The sequence below is a fragment of the Heptranchias perlo genome, chromosome 8 (assembly GCF_035084215.1).
Source record: "Heptranchias perlo isolate sHepPer1 chromosome 8, sHepPer1.hap1, whole genome shotgun sequence".
Lineage (NCBI taxonomy): Eukaryota > Metazoa > Chordata > Chondrichthyes > Hexanchiformes > Hexanchidae > Heptranchias > Heptranchias perlo.
This window is the reverse complement of record NC_090332.1, coordinates 50,571,235-50,592,015: the sequence shown is the minus strand read 5'-3', so window position 1 is coordinate 50,592,015 and position 20,781 is coordinate 50,571,235. Positions and strand designations below refer to the sequence as shown.

The following is a 20,781-nucleotide window of genomic DNA, read 5'->3' as shown; positions in this document are numbered from 1 at the left end:
ATTTAAGACATCTGAGCCTTATGAATAGATTACAACCTTCTATTCACTATTTGCTATTTTGTACAAGAACTACAACATGAAAAAATAAATCAGTTTATTTTAACTTAGAAAATAATGAAAATGAGAAGATCCAGCTCTGCAATTCCATTTCATGATATTCACCATTTGAAAACAAATTTTACAACATACTTTAAGAAACAGATAATTTGTACTAATTCATTGCAGCCAATTGAAAATATGACTAGGCAGTGAAAATCACCAGTGAAGAGCCCTTTAAATCTTGTTCTTTCAATTTCTCCTCAACTATAGTGTTTATAATTACATGCAGTATCCCACTGAGAAATATCACAGCATGATTAATTGATTTGAATTGCTGATTACATAAAAGATCACTCTAATTGTTCCAATTTAATTTGTAATGCAGATGATTGCTGTAAATGGTTTGTGATGGATTTAGAAAAAAATATTCCACTAACGGACGTGACCTATCATCAACAGAGCTTCAACAGATAGTTACGTCATGGCAGAACTTGTGACAATTGAAGAACAGTGGGATACAGAGAATGAAAAACTGAACGGCAGTAGAGAATGATGGATTACTGGGAGTACAAACCATTGACCATACAGCAGCAATCTACAACAATTTGCACAAAACGTTTTAACCCCATGTATGAATGACAGGTACACAAGGACTTTTTAAGCTTTTAACCTTCTGTTGCTTTTCATTCTTACTTTTCTTTCCCCTTTCAATTTCCTCCCTCCTCTCCTGAAGATACGTACTCATGTCTGGATACAGTTGCATGGATGCCACAACCCTCTAGTATCTCACCCAAGTGAACATTCTTGATCAGTGAGCCAAAGCTAAGTGGAAGCAGTAAGGGAACAATAAAAGCAAGGTAAAAGGTTCAGAGATGACTCACCACTCTGCTGCAAATCTTACTGTAGGACTCTTTCAATAAACCTCTGCAAACAGCACAACCTCACTGCCATGTTATATGGGTGGATAGCAGATGACAGAGCACTATGCCAGCTTGAACACTGGGAAACTGTGAACATCTAAATGGCATCATCAGGGCATAACTGCAACTGATTCTGGTGCCAGCACAAAATCCTACTGCAAAATTAGATGGGTGCTAAATGAGTGAAAATCTGACATAATGGAGCTTCGCCCATTTTTCCGATCAGTTATGCCGACTATACACCTGTTAATACCAATCCAAAAATCTACCCAGTGAGTAATCACAACTATTTGACTATGGGGGCTATCAGAACCAAGCCTGATCCTGCTCTCACCGAAGATCCACACACATACTCTTTCTAGCATGGGACCTGGATTGTGATCAGGAGCAGGAACTCTGGTTGATTTTTCTCCTTCGCAGCCCAGCAATCCTCAGGTCAATTGATGGGCTCTGCAGAGATCATCTAGCTCAGGGTATCAACCCCTGGATCTTCATGGTTAATGTGGCTTAGTATTACACCAAACTCTGCCCCTGATGGCCTAAAAGCAATGTTTACCTTCAATGCCTGCCAATGTGTATGTAATCGCTAAAGCCACAAATGCATAAACAATTTGAAAGCCATTTTGGGCAATGGGCATCAAGGCAGCAATTCAAAGGGTTCACTGACAAAGCTAGGTTGATAATTTTTTCCCTCAATTTATCACAATTCAAGAACTGTAACTTCAAAGTGAAATGGTCCAACACAATTAAAATACTCCACAAACAAGACAAAAGGCACAAAATACATGGTTTTGTTTGCAAATGGGGAAAGAACCGTAAGAGGCTAAATTCCAGGCCAATTAAAGATTTCTAGCATGCACTTACTAACTTTGACAATGGCAGATCAGATAATAAATGTGTAATGAATAGGTCAGTCATAATTATTCAGTGAGAATGTTCCTGAGCTGTTCTGGTTGACTGTTGAAAGTGCATCAATGTCTGTTAGGACACCAACGGTCAGCAAATAAATCCCCCCATCCCATCAGATCCATATTAAGTTATACAGCATTTATACTACAGTACTGAATGTGGTAATACCACTGCTTTCTGATGCAGGAAACAATAACTTGCAAATTGATTTCATTGTCTGCCTACAGAGATAAGCAGTGCCAGCAAAGGAAAATGGCTGCCACCAGTTTTGTTGCCATTGGCTCCACCATTTTGTTGTCACTCAGGCAGGCTGAGCTTTCAGTTCTCCTCTCTAAGCCAGTGATAAGACTGAGATTGTTGGACAGCAGGATCTTCCTCCGACATAGGGGTGAGTCCGCAGCCAGAATCAAAGTCACAAACATGACATTAGAGCAACATCGCTTATGCAAATCATGTAACCAGCAATGTGTAGACTGCAACATTTTAAATATTGTATTTGAAAAGATGGGCTTGTAAGTTAAAACTAAAACTCCAACAATGAACTACACTTACAGAGTCCATCATTTCACTCAGTTAGCTTTAAACAATTTTTTTGTAAACTTGGCATGCTCATATAAAATTATTTTCTCAATTTAATAAAATACCTTGCAAGCCATAATCAGTACATCTTCCACTGTATGGTCTGGTTTAATAGCTATGATCGTTGCTTGGTTGTCAGGGAAGCAGACACGAACAGTACACACTGAAGAGCAGTCCCAGATTGCACCCTCTGGTGCTGGAAAGTGGACATTCAAAGATCCATCAACCTCATGCTGAAATAAAGTTAATACCAATTAACCACAAATAATTTTAGTTTCCCATTTCCTATGATTGACAATTCTAATACCTTCAGATAACATTCAGAAATACATATCTTCAAAAATTATTAAACTAAATTAACAAATCAGATTCATTGTAAGTTTGCATAGAATGTAGAGCACAGAAACAGTTCATTCGGCCCAACAGATCCATGCCAGTGTTTATGATCCATACGAGGCTTCTCCCACCTACTTCTTCTAACCTATCAACATAGCCTCCTATTCCTTTTTCCCTCATGTATTTATCTAGATCCCCTTAAATCAATCTATGCTATTCACCTCAACTATTCTTTGTGTTAGCGAGTTCCGCGTTCTCTGGGTAAAGAAGTTTCTCCTGAATTTCTTATTGGATTTATTAGTGACTATCTTATATTTATGGCCCCAAGTTCAGGTCTCCTCCACAAGTGGAAACAACATCTCGATATCTACCCTTCAATAATCTAAAAGACCTCTATCAGGTCACCCCTCAGCCTCCTCTTTTATTGGTGCTTGAACAAAAAAATGCTCAGACAAAAGTAGTTCACTGGTAACATTATGGTGGCTACAGTGTTTCTACTATTTACATAAATCCATACTGAGCCTAGAATTTCAGGGTAACCAACTGCAGATTATCCCTGGATGCACCTGCAATACCATCACCATTGTCAACCTGTTCCAAGGAAATGGAGCAAGAGTAGTTGGCATAAGCATGGAAACCTACCTCTGGCAAAATATAACACCTGACCAGAATCCAAATAAAATTCTGACACAAAACTGGAATAGTGAGTGCCCAAGAGTGGTTCTTCATCCTCCCAAGATTCTTACCTAACCTAGGGATTGAAATCTCAATTATAAAAGTTTGATGACTCACTCTCAAGCTAGGACATTACCTGGAACCTCTTGACTAGATTACTGTCTTGTGATCACTCCCACATACCTATTACTGTCCATATAAAATATCTGAGCCTCTCAGTTAATGATAGTACTGCTTCAGATACCTAGCAACAAATGTATCAATATACAGCTTTTCCAGAATTGAACATTAAAAATTTCTCCTTGAAGTTTGATTTCAACTGTTATTTCAGATTCATTGCTTTAAAAAGAAAGTTCTATTTAAAAAAAGATCAAAACCAGAAAAATTCTAAACGTCTAACAGCTAAACTGCTTTTGTTTTTTGCTGAGTTCTTACAATTAGAGCTCCATTTTTCCATTAGTTTCAGTGAATCTTTAACTGGCTTATATGAAACAAAAAAAGCTGCGTTCTTATAGGTATACTTTACTTCTGCAAGGATTAAAATTCACCTTATTGCAAATATGTGGTATGTGACAAAACAGTGCTTTCAACTGTGGTTCAGCAAGATATTCCAGGAATCTAAGCCAACAACCTGATGTGACATGATATGGAATATGACGAGGAATTAAAAGCAACATATTACTTCAGAATTTCCCACCATTACGCGCTACCTATACTTGTTTCCAGTTGGAGTTATTTTTAGTGCCAGGTACACTTGATGTTGATGTTAATTCATTTACAAAAATAAAAACTCACAAGAAAGCCTCTACTGTGTGACATGGCATTGATGTCTGAAGCAATCTTTTGGTATATGAAAAATGTGTTAGCAACAGAAAAGGAAAACACTAGTGTTTTGTGGAAACATTGGCTCTGATCAATGGGTTGTTAAATAAGATTTACTGCCTTTTAAAACATTTTTTTTTTACCATACAGGTATAAACATACATACAGCAGTATCCTGCTGAAACAGTTTCAGCTGTTCAGTGGAACTGTTTTTCATTATTGCAAAATAAAGTAATACTGGATTTTGGAAACATATTTGATTAAACAAGAAAATGATCTTAATGCTAGATACACAGCTGAAGAGATGAGAATATTTTACAACAGAGTATCTACCACTATATGGAAAACTCAACAATCAGATGTCAAAATGGTGCATTGTACATCACTTAGCATAATCTCTACAACACCCAATTCAAGCAAAAGAGTTCACATAGTTTAGTTTTTTTTGACAAATAAGAATTTTTGTAACGGTTTAATAATACAGTGCAATAAAACATTGGAATGTATACACTGAATAGTGAAATTATGCTGAATAGTGCAGAATTTGGAGATAAGCTATTATTCTGCTCAGTAACTTTGAAGAACATACAGGACATTAAAAGCTCCTCCCAAGAGACTGTGGGCAAATGTCAATCTCAGCCAAAGAAGAACAAACTTGTATTTATATAGTGTCTTTCTCAACCTCAGGATGTTCCAAAGCACTTTACAGCCAATGAAGTAATTTTGAAGTGCAGTTTTAATGTAGGAAATGAAGCAGCCAATTTGTACCCAGTAAGATCCACAAATAGCAATGAGATAATGACCAGATAATAAACATGCCAAAGCTGCATTAGAATTGGTCTGAACATCTCTGGACACACACAAGACACAGAGATGCTCATGGTTGCTATTGCGTACCCCTGTTATAGTTCAAACCTGGAGAATGGCCACTTGGACAAGGCATGAGAGGACTGCTAGTTGAATCATATAGCAGTATAACTTCAGGAGAAGATGGGGAAAAAAACTGCATATTTAAGAGGTCAATAAAAAAGCATCAATTTATTCACAAAAGAATTTCAATGTTTACTAGATTTCTAGATTGCATTTCTTATATCACAATTAAAGTTGAAGCAGTGGCAGTATGACGATAAAATGTTTATGGCACAGTGGCTTTGAGCATGAAGTGACAAGATACAGGTTTTTGCAATTTCCTACAGAGCAAAATACCAAGTTCCGCCTGGTCATCAGAGGGAGGAATAGAGTGAAGGCTGGACACACAGCCATCAGATGGGAGATGGTCAAGGGACAATGGATTTATCTTATTTATATAGCTTTAAAAAGAGGGTTTCGATGTAACAGTCAAGACATTTAGGCAAATGAGGGAACTATTCTCTCGTAGCATCACCTGTGCATGTCAGATCATGAAGCTTTACTAGCAAGTATGGTAAGGTAATGCAGCTGTTTAGCAATGGGGCAGCCCAATTTGTCTCCGTTGCAGGAGATTAAGTGCTGTAGTTAAAAATGACTAGCCCTTTACATGAATGTTATGCTTGTTGTCAAATATAAAATGTGTAAGTTGATTTCTTTGAGGATAATGCAAAAGTTGTGAAGGACAACCCAATACTTAAGCATCTAAAAATAGTAAAATATATGAAGCTTGCCAATTAATCTAACTGATGCAGCTAGGAGCAAATGGTTGCCAATGATAAGCTAATTACCCGAGATTGCTGACAGGTCAAGCGAAATGACCATCTCCCTGGGCTCAATGGTTTTGTAAATTTTTAACTCATGCACTGTAACAATTAAATGAATACTATTACAATAATAAAGCTACTCAAATAGGAGTTTTTACTGTATTTAACCTGGACAAAAATAGATGTCCACAATTTAATTTTAAAAAATTTTAGTTCCACTAGCCTCAGCTTTCTGTTTTCTCATACATTTGTAGCTTTCATTTTATTATTTTCTACATCTTAGTAAACTTTTTATGCTCTCAACTTCCATTTTTAAGGTGGGTACAACTTTTAAACAAATGGGTTTCAGTTGCCTAAAAACTGACTCCAAAGCCATTTTGCTTTTTGCCAATCAAAAACCAGAAGTGTGATTGACATGGCCACTCAGAACTGACCAAGCTAATCTCCTGCATCAAAATGGGAACTAAAGAGTATATTTGTCGATGGCCCATAAAGGGGACACACGTGGAGTAAACTTATTTAAGACATATTAAGAGTTAGACAGTGGCCACCCACAGTGATCAAGGCTGATCTGAATAACATATGGAAATCTTTCACTACGCGCCTGAAGGTGAAGGTTGAGACATAGTACATATAGCATCACAGGCCACCTGAAACTGGAATTTAGACTTGCCATCATTGATGGATGTTTCAGAAGGAAATTCCTACTTACTCTTATTAATTGGCAGCTCTAACCTGAAAAACCTTGCTAAGTACATTTTATCATCAGTGAATTAATCCTTCTAGCCTTCTTTATATGTAAAACACAAACATTTATTCTGAATATGTTATGCATTGTGTCAATTTTTGATGTTCTTACATTGCACTAGCATGGATCTCCCACAGCTCTTTGCAAACCAAATGTAAAATTACTGGGACTCACTAAGACGAACAGCTGGGAAGACACACAAAAAAGAGTCTTCCTGACAACAGGTCTTACTGAGTGCTGGCGGTCATATTGTAGTCAGTTGCACAATGACTGCACTTCAAGAACTCATTAGCACTAGCACAGGTCTCTTGAAAGCACCTCATATCTTGCCCAAAAGTTGAGATAATTCTTCAGTGCTGGTGAAATAGAACTTTCTGCTTGATTTGCTAAGTGCAAGAGAAAAGTCAATGTTAAGGCACAAATTTTGGAGGCATTTCACTTAACCCTCTCTTTGCTAAAACCAACACCCTGTCAGCAAGCTGATTAATACCCAGGAAGAAAGGTTCTGAAGGGAAATTATAATCTACCATACAACAAAGCAATAATCAGAGAGGCCCCGAAAACAAAATGAGCAAAACAAAAATGTTCTCTAACTATAGTGACTGAATATGTGCAATTATCCATCTAATTTCTGGAAATCCTGTAGTCAGCTGCACAGATACAGAATTAACCTATAAATGCCATTCTGTGGAGATTTAATCTGAAGGGGAAATAATGACAATTATCCTGTTAAGTCTAAGAATGTGAATTTAACATTTTCTATAGGCTCATACCCTTTTTCACTTCTACTTTAGAATATTTATTTTGTAAGAACCATCTACATCACAGGTTTTGTGCAGGTTGTGTGATAAATGCGCAGTCAAAAAACTCAGGTGTTCACAATAGTTGGCAAAAAAATTCCAGCAAATGCAGATAAGCAAAATAAATTAACATTGAAAATGCAACATGGTACTTATTTTATATTTGTATAAAAAAAAATTCTGTAGAATGACTCTGATTGTGTTAATCAATGGTATCCAATAGGTGGGCCATTAGCTCCTGCCAGTTGCTCTCTATACTTGTATGCAAACCTGACCTTTGGGCTATTATTTAAAGATCCTGGTCCTTTTGTATATAGGAGGCAGAGTGTCCCACCAAATGGAGATTGGAGTTCTGACTCTGAATTCTGGGTTGATATCCAGCAGTATATTCGTGGCTGGTGGGTGTAGGTGATTCTCCCTCCCCCTTTGTATGGGTTGTGGGAGCCCATTAAACCCTCTCACCTCATGTCGCAGCCTGTTCTCCAAGGGAAGAGTGTGAAGATTCAAAATAACTGTTTGCATGTATGAGTCATGAATGGTTGTGTAATCATATTCAGCCCACTCACAGGCTTTGTCACATTTATCCAGCGGTCCCCAGCTCGAAAATGTTGGGCACCCCTGTTGTAAAATGTAATCGACATTTTTAAACATCCACCACCAATTTTTTCACTGTTCACTTAATTCTGTTCTTTGTCATCTTCTTGTTCACGTTCATGTTTCTCCTGATTACAAGAGCTGTTTCCTGTTGGGAATTTCATCCCCTCATTGGTAAGAATGAGTACTTGGGATGCAGGATAAAGCCAAGTTCAGCTGGCATGAATTAAAGGACATACCATCTAGTTCTAAAATGCAGCTTGTGTGGTCTCAGAAAGAGGAAATACTATTAGAAACAAAAGGTGATAACTTATGCTATGGAAGTTACAATACTGTATTGCAGATGTTGGCATCAGTGCTTCAAGAAACAAATGTCAAAATCTGAGTTATACTGTTTACTTTGTGCCACTACAAAGTACTGAAGCCAAACCAGCCTCAGTTTGGATATCAGGAGCAATATCACCAACCAGGAGGTACTTGTACATTGGCTCAATTTTGCACCAGCTAAGGGTCAACTGCAACTGGTGGCCTTAAGTTCTGTAATTCCCTCCCTAACGTCCACCTTCCTCTTTGCTTTTAAGTCCCTCCATAAAACCCACCTCTTTGACCAAACTTTTAGTCATCTAATCTAATATCTCCTTTGGCTCGGTGTCAATTTTTGTCTGATTACGCTTCTGTGAAGCACGTTGGGATGTTTTTCTGCATTAAAGACGCTAATAAATGCAAGTTGTTGTTGGTGGGGGAGAAAAAAGCAAACTATAAATTTTAATTTTTAAAACGATCCCAGATGGTTCACTGCCTTTAAATTTCTAGTGTTAGTATGCAGCCAACTGATCTTGACAAAGATGAAAAATGTCACCAGTATTTAGATGCCATTAATAAAGCTCTGTGCACTCGCTTAAACACAGATGAATGGTGCTCTACTTTCCCCCATTTGACAGCAGTGAGGACAAGGCGACATAACTGGTATCAATACAATACATAGTCGCATTACTATCTGCACAACATTGATTGAATAGGCAGTTCACTGGGGCAGAACTGCGTGAATTGGGAGTGTTCACTCCATGCTTATTGCTACGTAATGTCAATTAATTCTTGTAACAAGGTAACAGTTTTCACTGGCGAATGGTGTCTGCTTTATTCGTGCAACCAGAAATGACTAATGGTTGACATGGGAGTCTTCCTTAAATGTGACAAAATACAATGGGCCCGATATTACCACTGCGGCGGGTTCGCGGCGGGGGGTCGATTGGGCACGTGGGTAACGCGCCCGGTGAAATCAGTCTGCTCCACGCGCAATCGCAGGCTGAATGGATCCACTTACCTGGTCTTCCGGGTTCCCCGCTGCTAAGCTGCGCGGCGGGCGGACTGCGCATGCGCAGTAAGGTCTGTCAGCTGGAGGAGCTCTATTTAAAGGGGCAGTCCTCCACTGACTGATGCTGCAAGAAATAGGAAAAATTACAGCATGGAGCAGCCCAGGGGGAAGGCTGCTCCCAGGTTAATGATGCCTCACTCCAGGTACCATTGGATGGGGTGAGGAGGAGGGGGAGGACAGAGATCTTCCCCCCGGCGGGCGGGAGGAAGCGGCCTGCCTCTGCCACCAGGAAGGCCTGGCTCGAAGTGGCAGAGGAGGTCACCTGCACCACCAACATATCGCCCACCTGCATACAGTAGGTCAGCCAAAGTGAGTACGCTTACTCATTCCCCTACACTCCGTCTGCCACATCACCGCCCCCACCCCACATCTCCTTCTGCACAGCCAACACTATTCTGTCACATCACTCCTCACACCCACTCAAACCTCATCCTCATCTTACCTGCACTTACTCACCTCGCCAGTACTCATCCCGCCACTACCACTCAACCCAATCCTCATACAATCTCGTGGCTCTATCTCATACTCACCCTCTCATGCATCTCTTTCACAGTCAGCCTCACTCAACCTGCCACTACCTGTGTTGCAGCCTGGAAGGATGCGGCGGAGAAGTTGTTGAGGGCAGTGGTGACTTTGACAGCGACAGGTAAGAAGATGGTGCTCGGGCCAGCCGGGAGCAGCTCGGCATGAAGGAGGCTGCAGATGTCCACGCCTACATGTCGAGTGACTCTGAGCCTCCGTGTGGACTGCTGCTCAGAGAGGTCCAGGAAGCTGAGCCTTTGTCTGTGGACCCTGTGGCGAGGGTAATGCCCTCTGCGACGCATCTCTCTCTGCGGTTGCCCTCCCTCCTGCTGTGCAGGTGGATGTGTCACAGCACTGTGTTGTGGAGCTCCACGCGTCAGAGGTGGACGGCGTGGCTGGCGATGCTGTTCGCCCTCCGAGGAGGTCACGACTGCAGCTACAGCGGCCCCCATCCAGAAGATGTACATCTGAGGGGGTCCGCAAGGTAGGTACATGTGTCTGGACACCGGGGTAAGTGTGCAAGTTGGTGAATTTTATTGTTAGGAGGAGGGTGGTGGAGGCCAAACTTTGTCCAAAGTGACAGAGTGGCCTCCTGCAATGAGTGAGGGTCTCCCCCCACCCCCCCCCCCAACCTGTCAAATGGACCTTTGCAGCTGCCACAGGCTGATGGCTGCAATACGTCCATTTCAACTGGGAGTGTTTCCCCCAGTACGGGAAACAGTCCCAGTTGTTTGCAAAATCCCAACCCTCCTAAAATATCATGTTAATCAGGTCTCTAAACGACCTGAAATACCACAATAAATACCTTAAGTGGCACCCCGCCAGCTTTAATTGCCGGCGGGAGTCCCACATGCGGGGGCTGTGCGCAATGTGAGCCCGTCAGTGGGAAAACCGGAAGTGGGCGGGTTGGAGCCGGGCTCCCAACCCGCCCCGGGAATCCCCGATTTTCGCAAACCCCCCCCGCTACCAACGCACCTAATCGGGGGTGCGAAAATCGAGCCCAATATGTTTGTTACAAACCAATACACACATTTGGTCAAAGTATTTCCTGGATATCATTAAATGAAATTTCTAGTCTGATATGCTATCTTACTTTCTGAGCAGGCATTACTAATTTGACTTAATGAGCATGATTCTGAATGTCACTAAAAGCAGTGCATTGACAGTGAAAACTGCTGAAGCACCAACTGCCATGCTGAAAACCGCCATATGCGCACTGCTTAAAAATTTCACCTTTAATTAAAAAAAAACACTCCATTAAATTACTTCCAAAATCTTATTTGAATGGCTGGATATTATTTAGTATTACCAAAGGCAGTGAAGATGAAAATAATCTCAACTATGTGTAGGTATAGCTCACAAACTAAAATATTACTTAACAACTGAGTTACACTTAAATGGAACTACAGCAATAAAACAATACCTCTAAACGTAGGCAACTTATTCTAGAGCTTGCTAAAAGTTCATTCCCTATTTGTATCTGTACTGCAGTTTAAAAACATCTATATTTCAATTAATGTATAAGATAAAAAAAGTCTGGTTCACTTATTGAACATTTGTTTACATTAACAGAACATTAAACTGACGCCCGGTTTTAAGAAGCAACACACAATTACTAATTAATCAGAATTATAGATGTATAAATAGACTTTCTCCACTCGCGAGGGGAAGTAATGTGGCACATTGAAACAAAGGGCTACATAAATCCTCAAAGGTAGAAAATTCAGAACTTCAAAAATTCAAAAGCCATCTAAACAAATGCAAAAATTTCTCTGCATTTACTTCAAAGTCATGTATTTAGATCCTCCTTCACTGTAATTAGACAGAACTGTGACAAAGATCATCTTTTATTCCCCTACCCCACCGCAGCTCCCCAACACAAAGTATTCTTATGAAAAAAATATGCATAAAATATTAAGTCTCTCCTAAAACAATGTATAAAGAGCTTGGAGGGATATTGGGAAGAATTCTGAGATTTGAGGGAGGGTCATAACCCATGTGATGAAACATTGGTGGGGAGGATATGTGCCTCCATGATTGCACCCCAAGTCCCAAAGAAATCTTATGAATATGACAGTTTATATGATCATGCCTGTGATCAAAAAGGCACCTCCCCATCCAGATGCTAGATTATTTGGTCATATGCTTTACAAAGTAATAGATGGTTTATATTCCTGCAGGCATTCATGAAGTACAGATGTTGTATTAGGTTTCTCACCTCATCAAAAGGACTGTAATTCAGTGGTAACTGTAAGACTGCACAACCTGGCCCACCGTTGCACTCGAAAATCTAAAGAGATTACAGCAGCAGAGTTACAGAAACATGGCAAAAGCATTTGGATTTGCAGCTGCATCTTAGCACCACACATAGTGTGCTGTTTTTAAAATAAATTCTTTAATATTCACAAGTCCATGTCACTGATGATAGAATTCCCATTAAGTTCAAATCTTTCAAATTATGTTTTAGGTTGTATATGCTGCAATATCAAGATTAACAAAAAGTTTTTACAATTATATTAGAAGAAAAAGGGTTGTCATGGGTAACGTGGGCCCGTTAAAAACAGATGCGGGTAATATTGCAAATGAAAATAAGGAAATGGCAGACTTGTTGAATAATTACTTTGTGTCAGTCTTCACAGTAAAGAGGATAATATACCTGACATCCCAAGGAAACTAATTATGAATCAAGGACTGGAACTCACTAAAGTTAATGTAAGCAAGAAAACAGTATTAGAAAAAATAATGGCACTAAAGACTGACAAATCCCCAGGACCTGACGGTTTCTACCCCAGGGTTTTAAAGGAAGTAGGTGAGCAAATTGCAGCTGCTTTAGCCATAATATTCCAAAGCTCTCTCGATTCAGAAATTGTCCCTTCAGGTTGGAAAATTGCAAATGTAACTATTATTAAGAAAGGTGAGAGAAACCAGGAAATTATAGACTTGTTGGTGTAATATCTGTTGTGGGGAAGTTATTGGAATCTATAATTAAGGACAGAGTTACTGAGCACTTAAGAAAAATTTGTGCTGATTAGAGAGAGCCAACATGGATTTGTAGAGGGTAGGTCATGTCTAACAAACCGAATTGAATTTTTTGAGGAAGTAACTAAAGTAGTAGACAGGGGAATGTCTATGGATGTAGTTTATAAGGACTTCCAGAAGGCATTCACATTAAGGTTCCACATAAGAGACTGTCTGCTCAAGTTAAAGCTCATGCAATTGCAATTATTGACCTGGTTAGGAGATTGTTTAGGTTGTAGGAGACAGAGAGTAGGGATAATGGGTATGTACTCAAATTGGAAGGTGTTCAGGGCACAATTTACAAATTTGCAGATGACACAAAACTTGGAAGTGTAGTGAACAGCGAGGAGGAGTGACAGACTTCAAGAAGATATAGACAGGCTGGTGAAATGGGCGGACACCTGGCAGATGAAATTTAATGCAGAAAAATGTGAAGTGATACATTTTGGTAGGAAGAACAAGGAGAGGCAATATAAACTAGAGGGCACAATTCTAATGGGGGTATGAGAACAGATGGATCTGGAGGTATATGTGCACAAATCTTTGAAAGTGGCTGGGCAGGTTGAGAAAGCGGTTAAAAAAGGTGACGGGATCCTGGGCTTTGTAAATAGAGGCATAGAGTACAAAAGCAAGGAAGTCATGATGAACCTTTATAAACCACTGGTTCGAGCACAACAGGAGTATTGTGTCCAGTTCTGGGCACCGCACATTAAGAAGGCCTTAGAGAGGGTGCAGAAAAGATTTACTAGAATGATTCCAGGGATGAGGGACATTGGCTACATAGCTAGACTGGAGAAGCTGGTGTTGTTCTCCTTGGAACAGAGAAGGTTGAGAGGAGATTTGATAGAAGTATTTAAAATCATGAAGGGTCTAGACAGAATAGATAGAGAGGAACTGTTCCCATTGGCAGAAGTGTCAAGAACCAGAAGAGAACGTTTTAAGGTGATTGGCTAAAGAACCGAAGGTGACATGAGGAAAAACTTTTTTAATGCAGCAAGTGGTTAGGATCTGGAATGCACTGACGTGGGGGGTGGGGGGGGGGTGGAAGCAGATTCAATCATGGCTTTCAAAAGGGAACTGGATAGGTACTTGAAAGGAAAAAAATTGCAGGGCTACGGGGATAGGGCGGGGGAGTGGGACTAGCTGGATTGTTCTTGCATAGAGCCAACACTAACTCGATGGGCCAAATGGCCTCCTTCCGTGCTGTAACCTTTCTATGATTAACTATATTAGTAAACAATTTTACAACACCAAGTTATAGTCCAACGATTTTTATTTGAAATCTACAAGCTTTCGGAGGCTTCCTCCTTCCTCAGGTAAGGAAGGAGGAAGCCTCCGAAAGCTTGTAGATTTCAAATAAAAATCGTTGGACTATAACTTGGTGCTGTAAAATTGTTTACAATTGTCAACCCCAGTCCATCACCGGCATCTCCACATCATAACTATATTAGTTAATGACTTAGATAACACAAGAGAGCCATATATCCAACTTTGCCAGTGACACAAAGATTGGTGGCATATTTAGTGAAGACGGGAGCATAAAATTACAAAGAGACATTGATAGATTATGTGAGTTGGCAAAACTGTGGCAGATGGATTTCAACGCAGGTAAGTGTGAGGTCATCCATTATGGACCAAAAAAGGATAGATCCCAGTACACTTTTTAAAAATGGTGAAAAGCTAGGAACAGTGGAGGTCCAAAGAAATTTAGGGGTCCATGTACATAATCACTAAAATGTAATGGTCAGGTACAAAAAATAATCAAAAAGGAATGTTAGCCTTTATAACTAGAGGGCTAGAATATAAAAGGGAGGCAGTTTTGCTACAGCTATTCAAAGCCCTGGTTAGACCACATCTGGAGTACTGTGTACAGTTCTGGACACCGCACCTCAGAAAGGATATACTGGCCTTGGAAGGAGTGCAGCACAGAGCACCAGAATGTTACCATGACTCCAAGGGTTAAATTATGAGGACAGATAACAAGCTAGGCTTATATTCCCTGGAGAATAGAAGGTGATTTGATTGAGGTTTTTAGGATTCTGAAAGGTAGATAGAGGGAAACTTTTTCCACTGATGGGGGAGTCTAGGACAAGGGAAAATAACTGAAAATCAGAGCCAGTCCATTCAGGAGAGCAGTTAGGAAACACTTGTTCATGCAAAGGGTGGCAGAAGTGTGGTACTCACTCCCACAAAAAGCATCAGATGCTAGCTGAATTAATAATTTTAAATCTGAGATCGATAAGATTTTTGCTCGCCAAGGGTATTAAGGGAGATGGAGCCAAGGCGAGTAAATGGAGTTAGGATATAGATCAGCCATGATCTCATTAAATGGTGGAGCAGGCTCGAGGGGATGAATGGCCTACACCTGGTCCTATGCTCCTAATACAACTTTCTACTTCTTCATTATGTAAAAGTGGGAATGAGGGGGGTGGAAGAGAAGAGTTTATTGTTAATACTGACATTTGATTAACAGCTGTCAGTATCAACCAAATATCACGTCCAATTACTATAAAACCTGAAAATTGCACAAGCGTATTTTATACTGAAATAGGGGACACGGAGTTGATTAAAACACTTGGTTATGTATTGTGCTTTAATTACCTTTAAACGACCTTTTCCAGCACAAAGTTACAAAGGACCATTATAACATTGGACATAGAATCATAGAATGGTTACAGCATAGTTTGAGGCCATTTGGCCCACAGAGCCCGTGCCGGCTCGTAGTAAGAGCAATCCAGTTAGTCCCACTCCTCTGCTTTTTCCCCCGTGGCCCTGCAAATTTTTCTCTTCAAGTATTTATACAATTCGTTTTTGAAAGCCACGATTAATTCTGCTTCCATCAACCTTTCAGGCAGTGCATTCCAGATCATAAATATTTGCTGCGTAAAAACCTTTTTCCTCATGTCGCCTTTGGTTCTTTTGCCAATCGCCTTAAATCTGTGTCCTCTGATTCTCGACCCTTCTGCCAATGGGAACGGTTTCTCGTTTTTACTTTATTTAAACCCTTCGTGATTTTGAACACTTCTATCAAATCTCCTCTTAACCTTCTCTGCTCCAAGGAGAGCAATCCCAGCTTCTCCAGTCTATCCACATAACTGAAGGCCCTTATCCCTGGAACCATTCTAATAAATCTTTTCTGCATCCATTCTAAGGCCTTAACATCCTTCCTAAAGTGCGTTGCCCTGAATTAGACACACTACTCCAGCTGTGGCTCAAACAGTGTTTTATAAAGGCTCAATATAACCTCCTTGCTTTTATACTCTATGCCTCTATTTATAAAGCCCAAGATCCTGTATGCTTTTTAAACCACTTTCTCAACCTGTCGTGCCACCTTCAAAGATTTGTGCACATATACCCCCAGGTCTCTCTGTTCCTGCACCCCCTTTAGAATTGTACCATTTAGCGCCAAAATGTATCACGTCACACTTCTCTGCATTAAATTTCATCTGCCATGTGTCCACCCATTCCAGCAGCGTGTCTATATCCTGTAAGGAATCTTACAACACCAGGTTATAGTCCAACAGTTTTATTTGAAAATCAGAAGCTTTCGGAGGCTTTCTCCTTCGTCAGGTGAAGCGTGGGATTCCTTCAAGGTTACCGTATTCATAGTCAGAGAACAATACCTGGTGATTACAGATAATCTTTCCAACTGCCCGTTGTCAAGGCAATCAAAGTGTTCAGACAGATGGTGATGGTCGAAGGTTGTTTTTGTGACTGGAAGCCTGTGGCCAGTGGGGTACCACAGGGATCGGTGCTGGGTCCCTTGCTGTTTGTGGTCTACATTAATGACTTGGATATGAATGTAAAAGGTATGATCAGTAAGTTCGCTGATGATACAAAAATTGGTAGGGTGGTCAATAGCGAGGAGGATAGCCTCAGTCTGCAGGACGATATAGATGGGTTGGTCAGATGGGCGGAACAGTGGCAAATGGAATTTAACCCGGAAAAGTGCGAGGTGATGCACTTTGGAGGGACTAACAAGGCAAGGGAATGCACAATGAATGGGAGGACCCTAGGCAAGACAGAGGGTCAGAGGGATCTTGGTGTGCAAGTTCACAGATCCCTGAAGGCGGCGGAACAGGTAGATAAGGTGGTAAAGAAGGCATATGGGATACTTGCCTTTATTAGCCGAGGCATAGAATATAAGAGCAAGGAGGTTATGATGGAGCTGTATAAAACACTGGTTAGGCCACAGCTGGAGTACTGTGTGCAGTTCTGGTCGCCACACTACAGGAAGGATGTGATCGCTTTGGAGAGGGTGCAGAGGAGATTCACCAGGATGTTACCAGGGCTGGAGCGCTTCAGCTATGAAGAGAGACTGGGAAGATTGGGTTTGTTTTCCTTGGAGCAGAGGAGGCTGAGGGGGGACATGATTGAGGTGTACAAAATTATGAGGGGCACAGATAGGATGGATACTAAGGAGCTTTTTCCCTTCGTTGAGGGTTCTATAACAAGGGGACATAGATTCAAGGTAAAAGGCGGGAGGTTTAGAGGGGATTTGAGAAAGAACTTTTTCACCCAGAGGGTGGTTGGAGTCTGGAACTCACTGCCTGAAAGGGTTGTGGAGGCAGGAACCCTCACAACATTCAAGAAGCATTTGGATGAGCACTTGAAATGGCATAGCATACAAGGCTACTGACCAAATGTTGGAATATGGGATTAGAGTAGACAGGGCTGATGGCCGGCGCGGACACGATGGGTCGAAGGGCCTCTCTCCGTGCTGTATAACTCTCTATGACTAGAGAGATGTTACATACAGGACCACCGAATATACAAACGGCCAGAACAAAAGACAGAGAGAGAGAGAGAGAAACATCCGAAAGGAAGAGAAAGACAGAGAATGACCCGTTGTATTAAAAACAGATAACTTTTTTTCGCTGGTGGGGTTATGTGTAGCGTGACATGAACCCAAGATCCTGGTTGAGGCCGTCCTCATGGGTGCGGAACTTGGCTATCAATTTCTGCTCGACGATTTTGCGTTGTCGTGGTTCTCGAACGCCGCCTTGGAGAACGCTGACCCGAAGATCGGTGGCTGAATGTCCTTGACTGCTGAAGTGTTCCCTGACTGGAGGGAACCCTCCTGTCTGGCGATTGTTGCGCGGTGTCCGTTCATCCATTGTCGCAGTGTCTGCATGGTCTCGCCAATGTACCATGCTCCGGGGCATCCTTTCCTGCAACGTATGAGGTAGACATCGTTGGCCGAGTCACATGAGTATGAACCATGTACCTGGTGGGTGGTGTCCTCTCGTGTGATGGTGGTATCTGTGTCGATGATCTGGCATGTCTTGCAGAGGTTGCTGTGGCAGGGTTGTGTGGTGTCGTGGACGCTGTTCTCCTGAAAGCTGGGTAATTTGCTGCGAACGATGGTCTGTTTCAGGTTGGGTGACTGTTTGAAGGCGAGTAGTGGAGGTGTGGGGCTGGCCTTAGCGAGGTGTTCGTCGTCATCGATGACATGTTGAAAGCTGCGGAGAACATGGCGTAGTTTCTCCGCTCCGGGGAAGTACTGGACGACGAAGGGTACTCTGTTGGTTGCGTCCCGTGCTAGTCTTCTGAGGAGGTCTACGCGATTTTTCACTGTGGCCCGTCGGAACTGTCGATCGACGAGTCAAGCGTCATATCCCATTCTTACAAGGGCGTCTTTCAGCGTCTGTCGGTGTCCATCGCGTTCCTCCTCTTCTGAGCAGATCCTGTGTATTCGCAGGGCCTGTCCATAGGGGATGGCCTCTTTGACGTGGTTAGGGTGGAAGCTGGAAAAGTGGAGCATCGTGAGGTTGTCCGTGGGCTTGCGGTAGAGTGAGGTGCTGAGGTGCCCGTCTTTGATGGAGATTCATGGGTCCAAGAAAGAAACCGATTCTGAGGAGTATTCCATGGTGAGCTTGATGGTGGGATGGAACTTGTTGATGTTATCGTGTAGTCTCTTCGGTGATTCTTCACCATGGGTCCTTAGGAAGAAAATGTCGTCGATGTATCTGGTGTATAGTGTTGGTTGGAGGTCCTGCGCAGTGATGAAGTCCTGCTCGAACTTGTGCATGAAAATGTTGGCGTATTGGGGTGCGAATTTGGTCCCCATGGCTGTTCCGTGTGTTTGGGTAAAGAACTGGTTATCGAAGGTAAAGACATTGTGATCGTCGAGCAGAAATTGATAGCCAAGTTCCGCACCCATGAGGACGGCCTCAACCGGGATCTTGGGTTCATGTCACGCTACACGTAACCCCACCAGCGAAAAAAAGTTATCTGTTTTTAATACAACGGGTCATTCTCTGTCTTTCTCTTCCTTTCGGATGTTTCTCTCTCTCTCTCTGTCTTTTGTTCTGGCCGTTTGTATATTCGGTGGTCCTGTATGTAACATCTCTCTGTCTGAACACTTTGATTGCCTTGACAACGGGCAGTTGGAAAGATTATCTGTAATCACCAGGTATTGTTCTCTGACTATAAATGCGGTAACCTTGAAGGAATCCCACGCTTCACCTGACGAAGGAGAAAGCCTCCGAAAGCTTGTGATTTTCAAATAAAACTGTTGGACTATAACCTGGTGTTGTAAGATTCCTTACATTTGTCAACCCCAGTCCATCACTGGCATCTCCACATCATGTCTATATCCTCACTGTTTACTACACTTCCAAGTTTTGTGTCATCTGCAAATTTTGAAATTGTGCCCTGTACACCCAAGTCCAAGTCATTAATATATATCAAAAAAAGCAGTGGTTCTTGTGCCAACCCCTGGAGAACACCACTGTACACCTTCCTCCAGTCCGAAAGACAACCGTTCACCACTAGTCTCTGTTTCCTGTCACTTAGCCAATTTCGTATCCATGCTGCCACTGCCCCTTTTATTCCTTGGGCTTCGATTTTGCTGACAACATCAACCACACTGCCCTCATCAACCCTCTGTTACCTCATCAAAAAACTCAATCAAGTTAGTTAAACACGATTTGCCTTTAACAAATCCATGCTGGCTTTCCTTTATTGATCCCCACTTGTCCAAGTGACTACTAATTTTGTTCCAGATTATCGTTTCTAAAATCTTCCCCACCACCGAGATTAAACTAACTGGCCTGTAGTTGCCGGGTTTATCCTTGCACTCTTTTTTGAACAAGGGTGTAACATTTGTGATTCTCCAGTCCTCTGGCACCAACCCCATATCTAAGGAGGATTATGGCCAGCACCTTTGCAATTTCCACCCTTACTTCCCTCAGCAACCTAGGATGCATCCCATCCAGACCGGGTGGTATACGTTTTTTAAGTACAGCCAACCTATCCAGTAACTCCATTTTATCAAATTTTAGCCCATCCAGTATTATCAACTACCTCCTCTTTTACTGTGATTTTGGCAGCATCTTCTTCCTTGGTAAAGACAGATGCAAAGTACTCATTTAGTACCTCAGCCACACCCTCTGCCTCCATGTGCAGATCTCCTTTTTGGTCCCTAATCAGCCCCACCCCTCCTCTTGCTACCCATTTACTATTTATATGCCTATAGAAGACTTTTGGATTCCCTTTTATGTTGGCAGCCAGTCTATTTTCATACTTTCTCTTTGCCCCTCATTTCCTTTTTCACTTCTCTGTACTTTCTATATTCAGCCTGGTTCTCACTTGTATCATCAACCTGACATCTGTCATATGCCCCCTTTCCTCTGCTTCATTATCCAGGAAGCTCTGGCTTTGGTTGTTCTACCTTTCCCTCTCATGGGAATGTACCTGGACTGTACCTGAACCATCTCCTCTTTACAGTTTTGTCTACCAATCTTTGATTCCAATTTACCTAGGCCAG

The 20,781-nt window shown here is 41.7% G+C and overlaps 1 protein-coding gene across 2 annotated transcripts in view; it reads right to left on the bottom strand.

Annotated features, from left to right (window-relative positions):
* tiam2a (TIAM Rac1 associated GEF 2a) overlaps positions 1-20,781 on the bottom strand; it is a 400,823-nt gene that overhangs the window by 144,433 nt on the left and 235,609 nt on the right. For both annotated transcript variants that reach the window (XM_067989096.1, XM_067989097.1), the window contains 2 exons: positions 12,211-12,282; positions 2,513-2,680 (listed from right to left, as the gene is read on the bottom strand). In XM_067989096.1, coding sequence (XP_067845197.1) covers positions 2,513-2,680; positions 12,211-12,282 — 240 coding nt within the window. The remainder of the gene's footprint in view (positions 1-2,512; positions 2,681-12,210; positions 12,283-20,781) is intronic.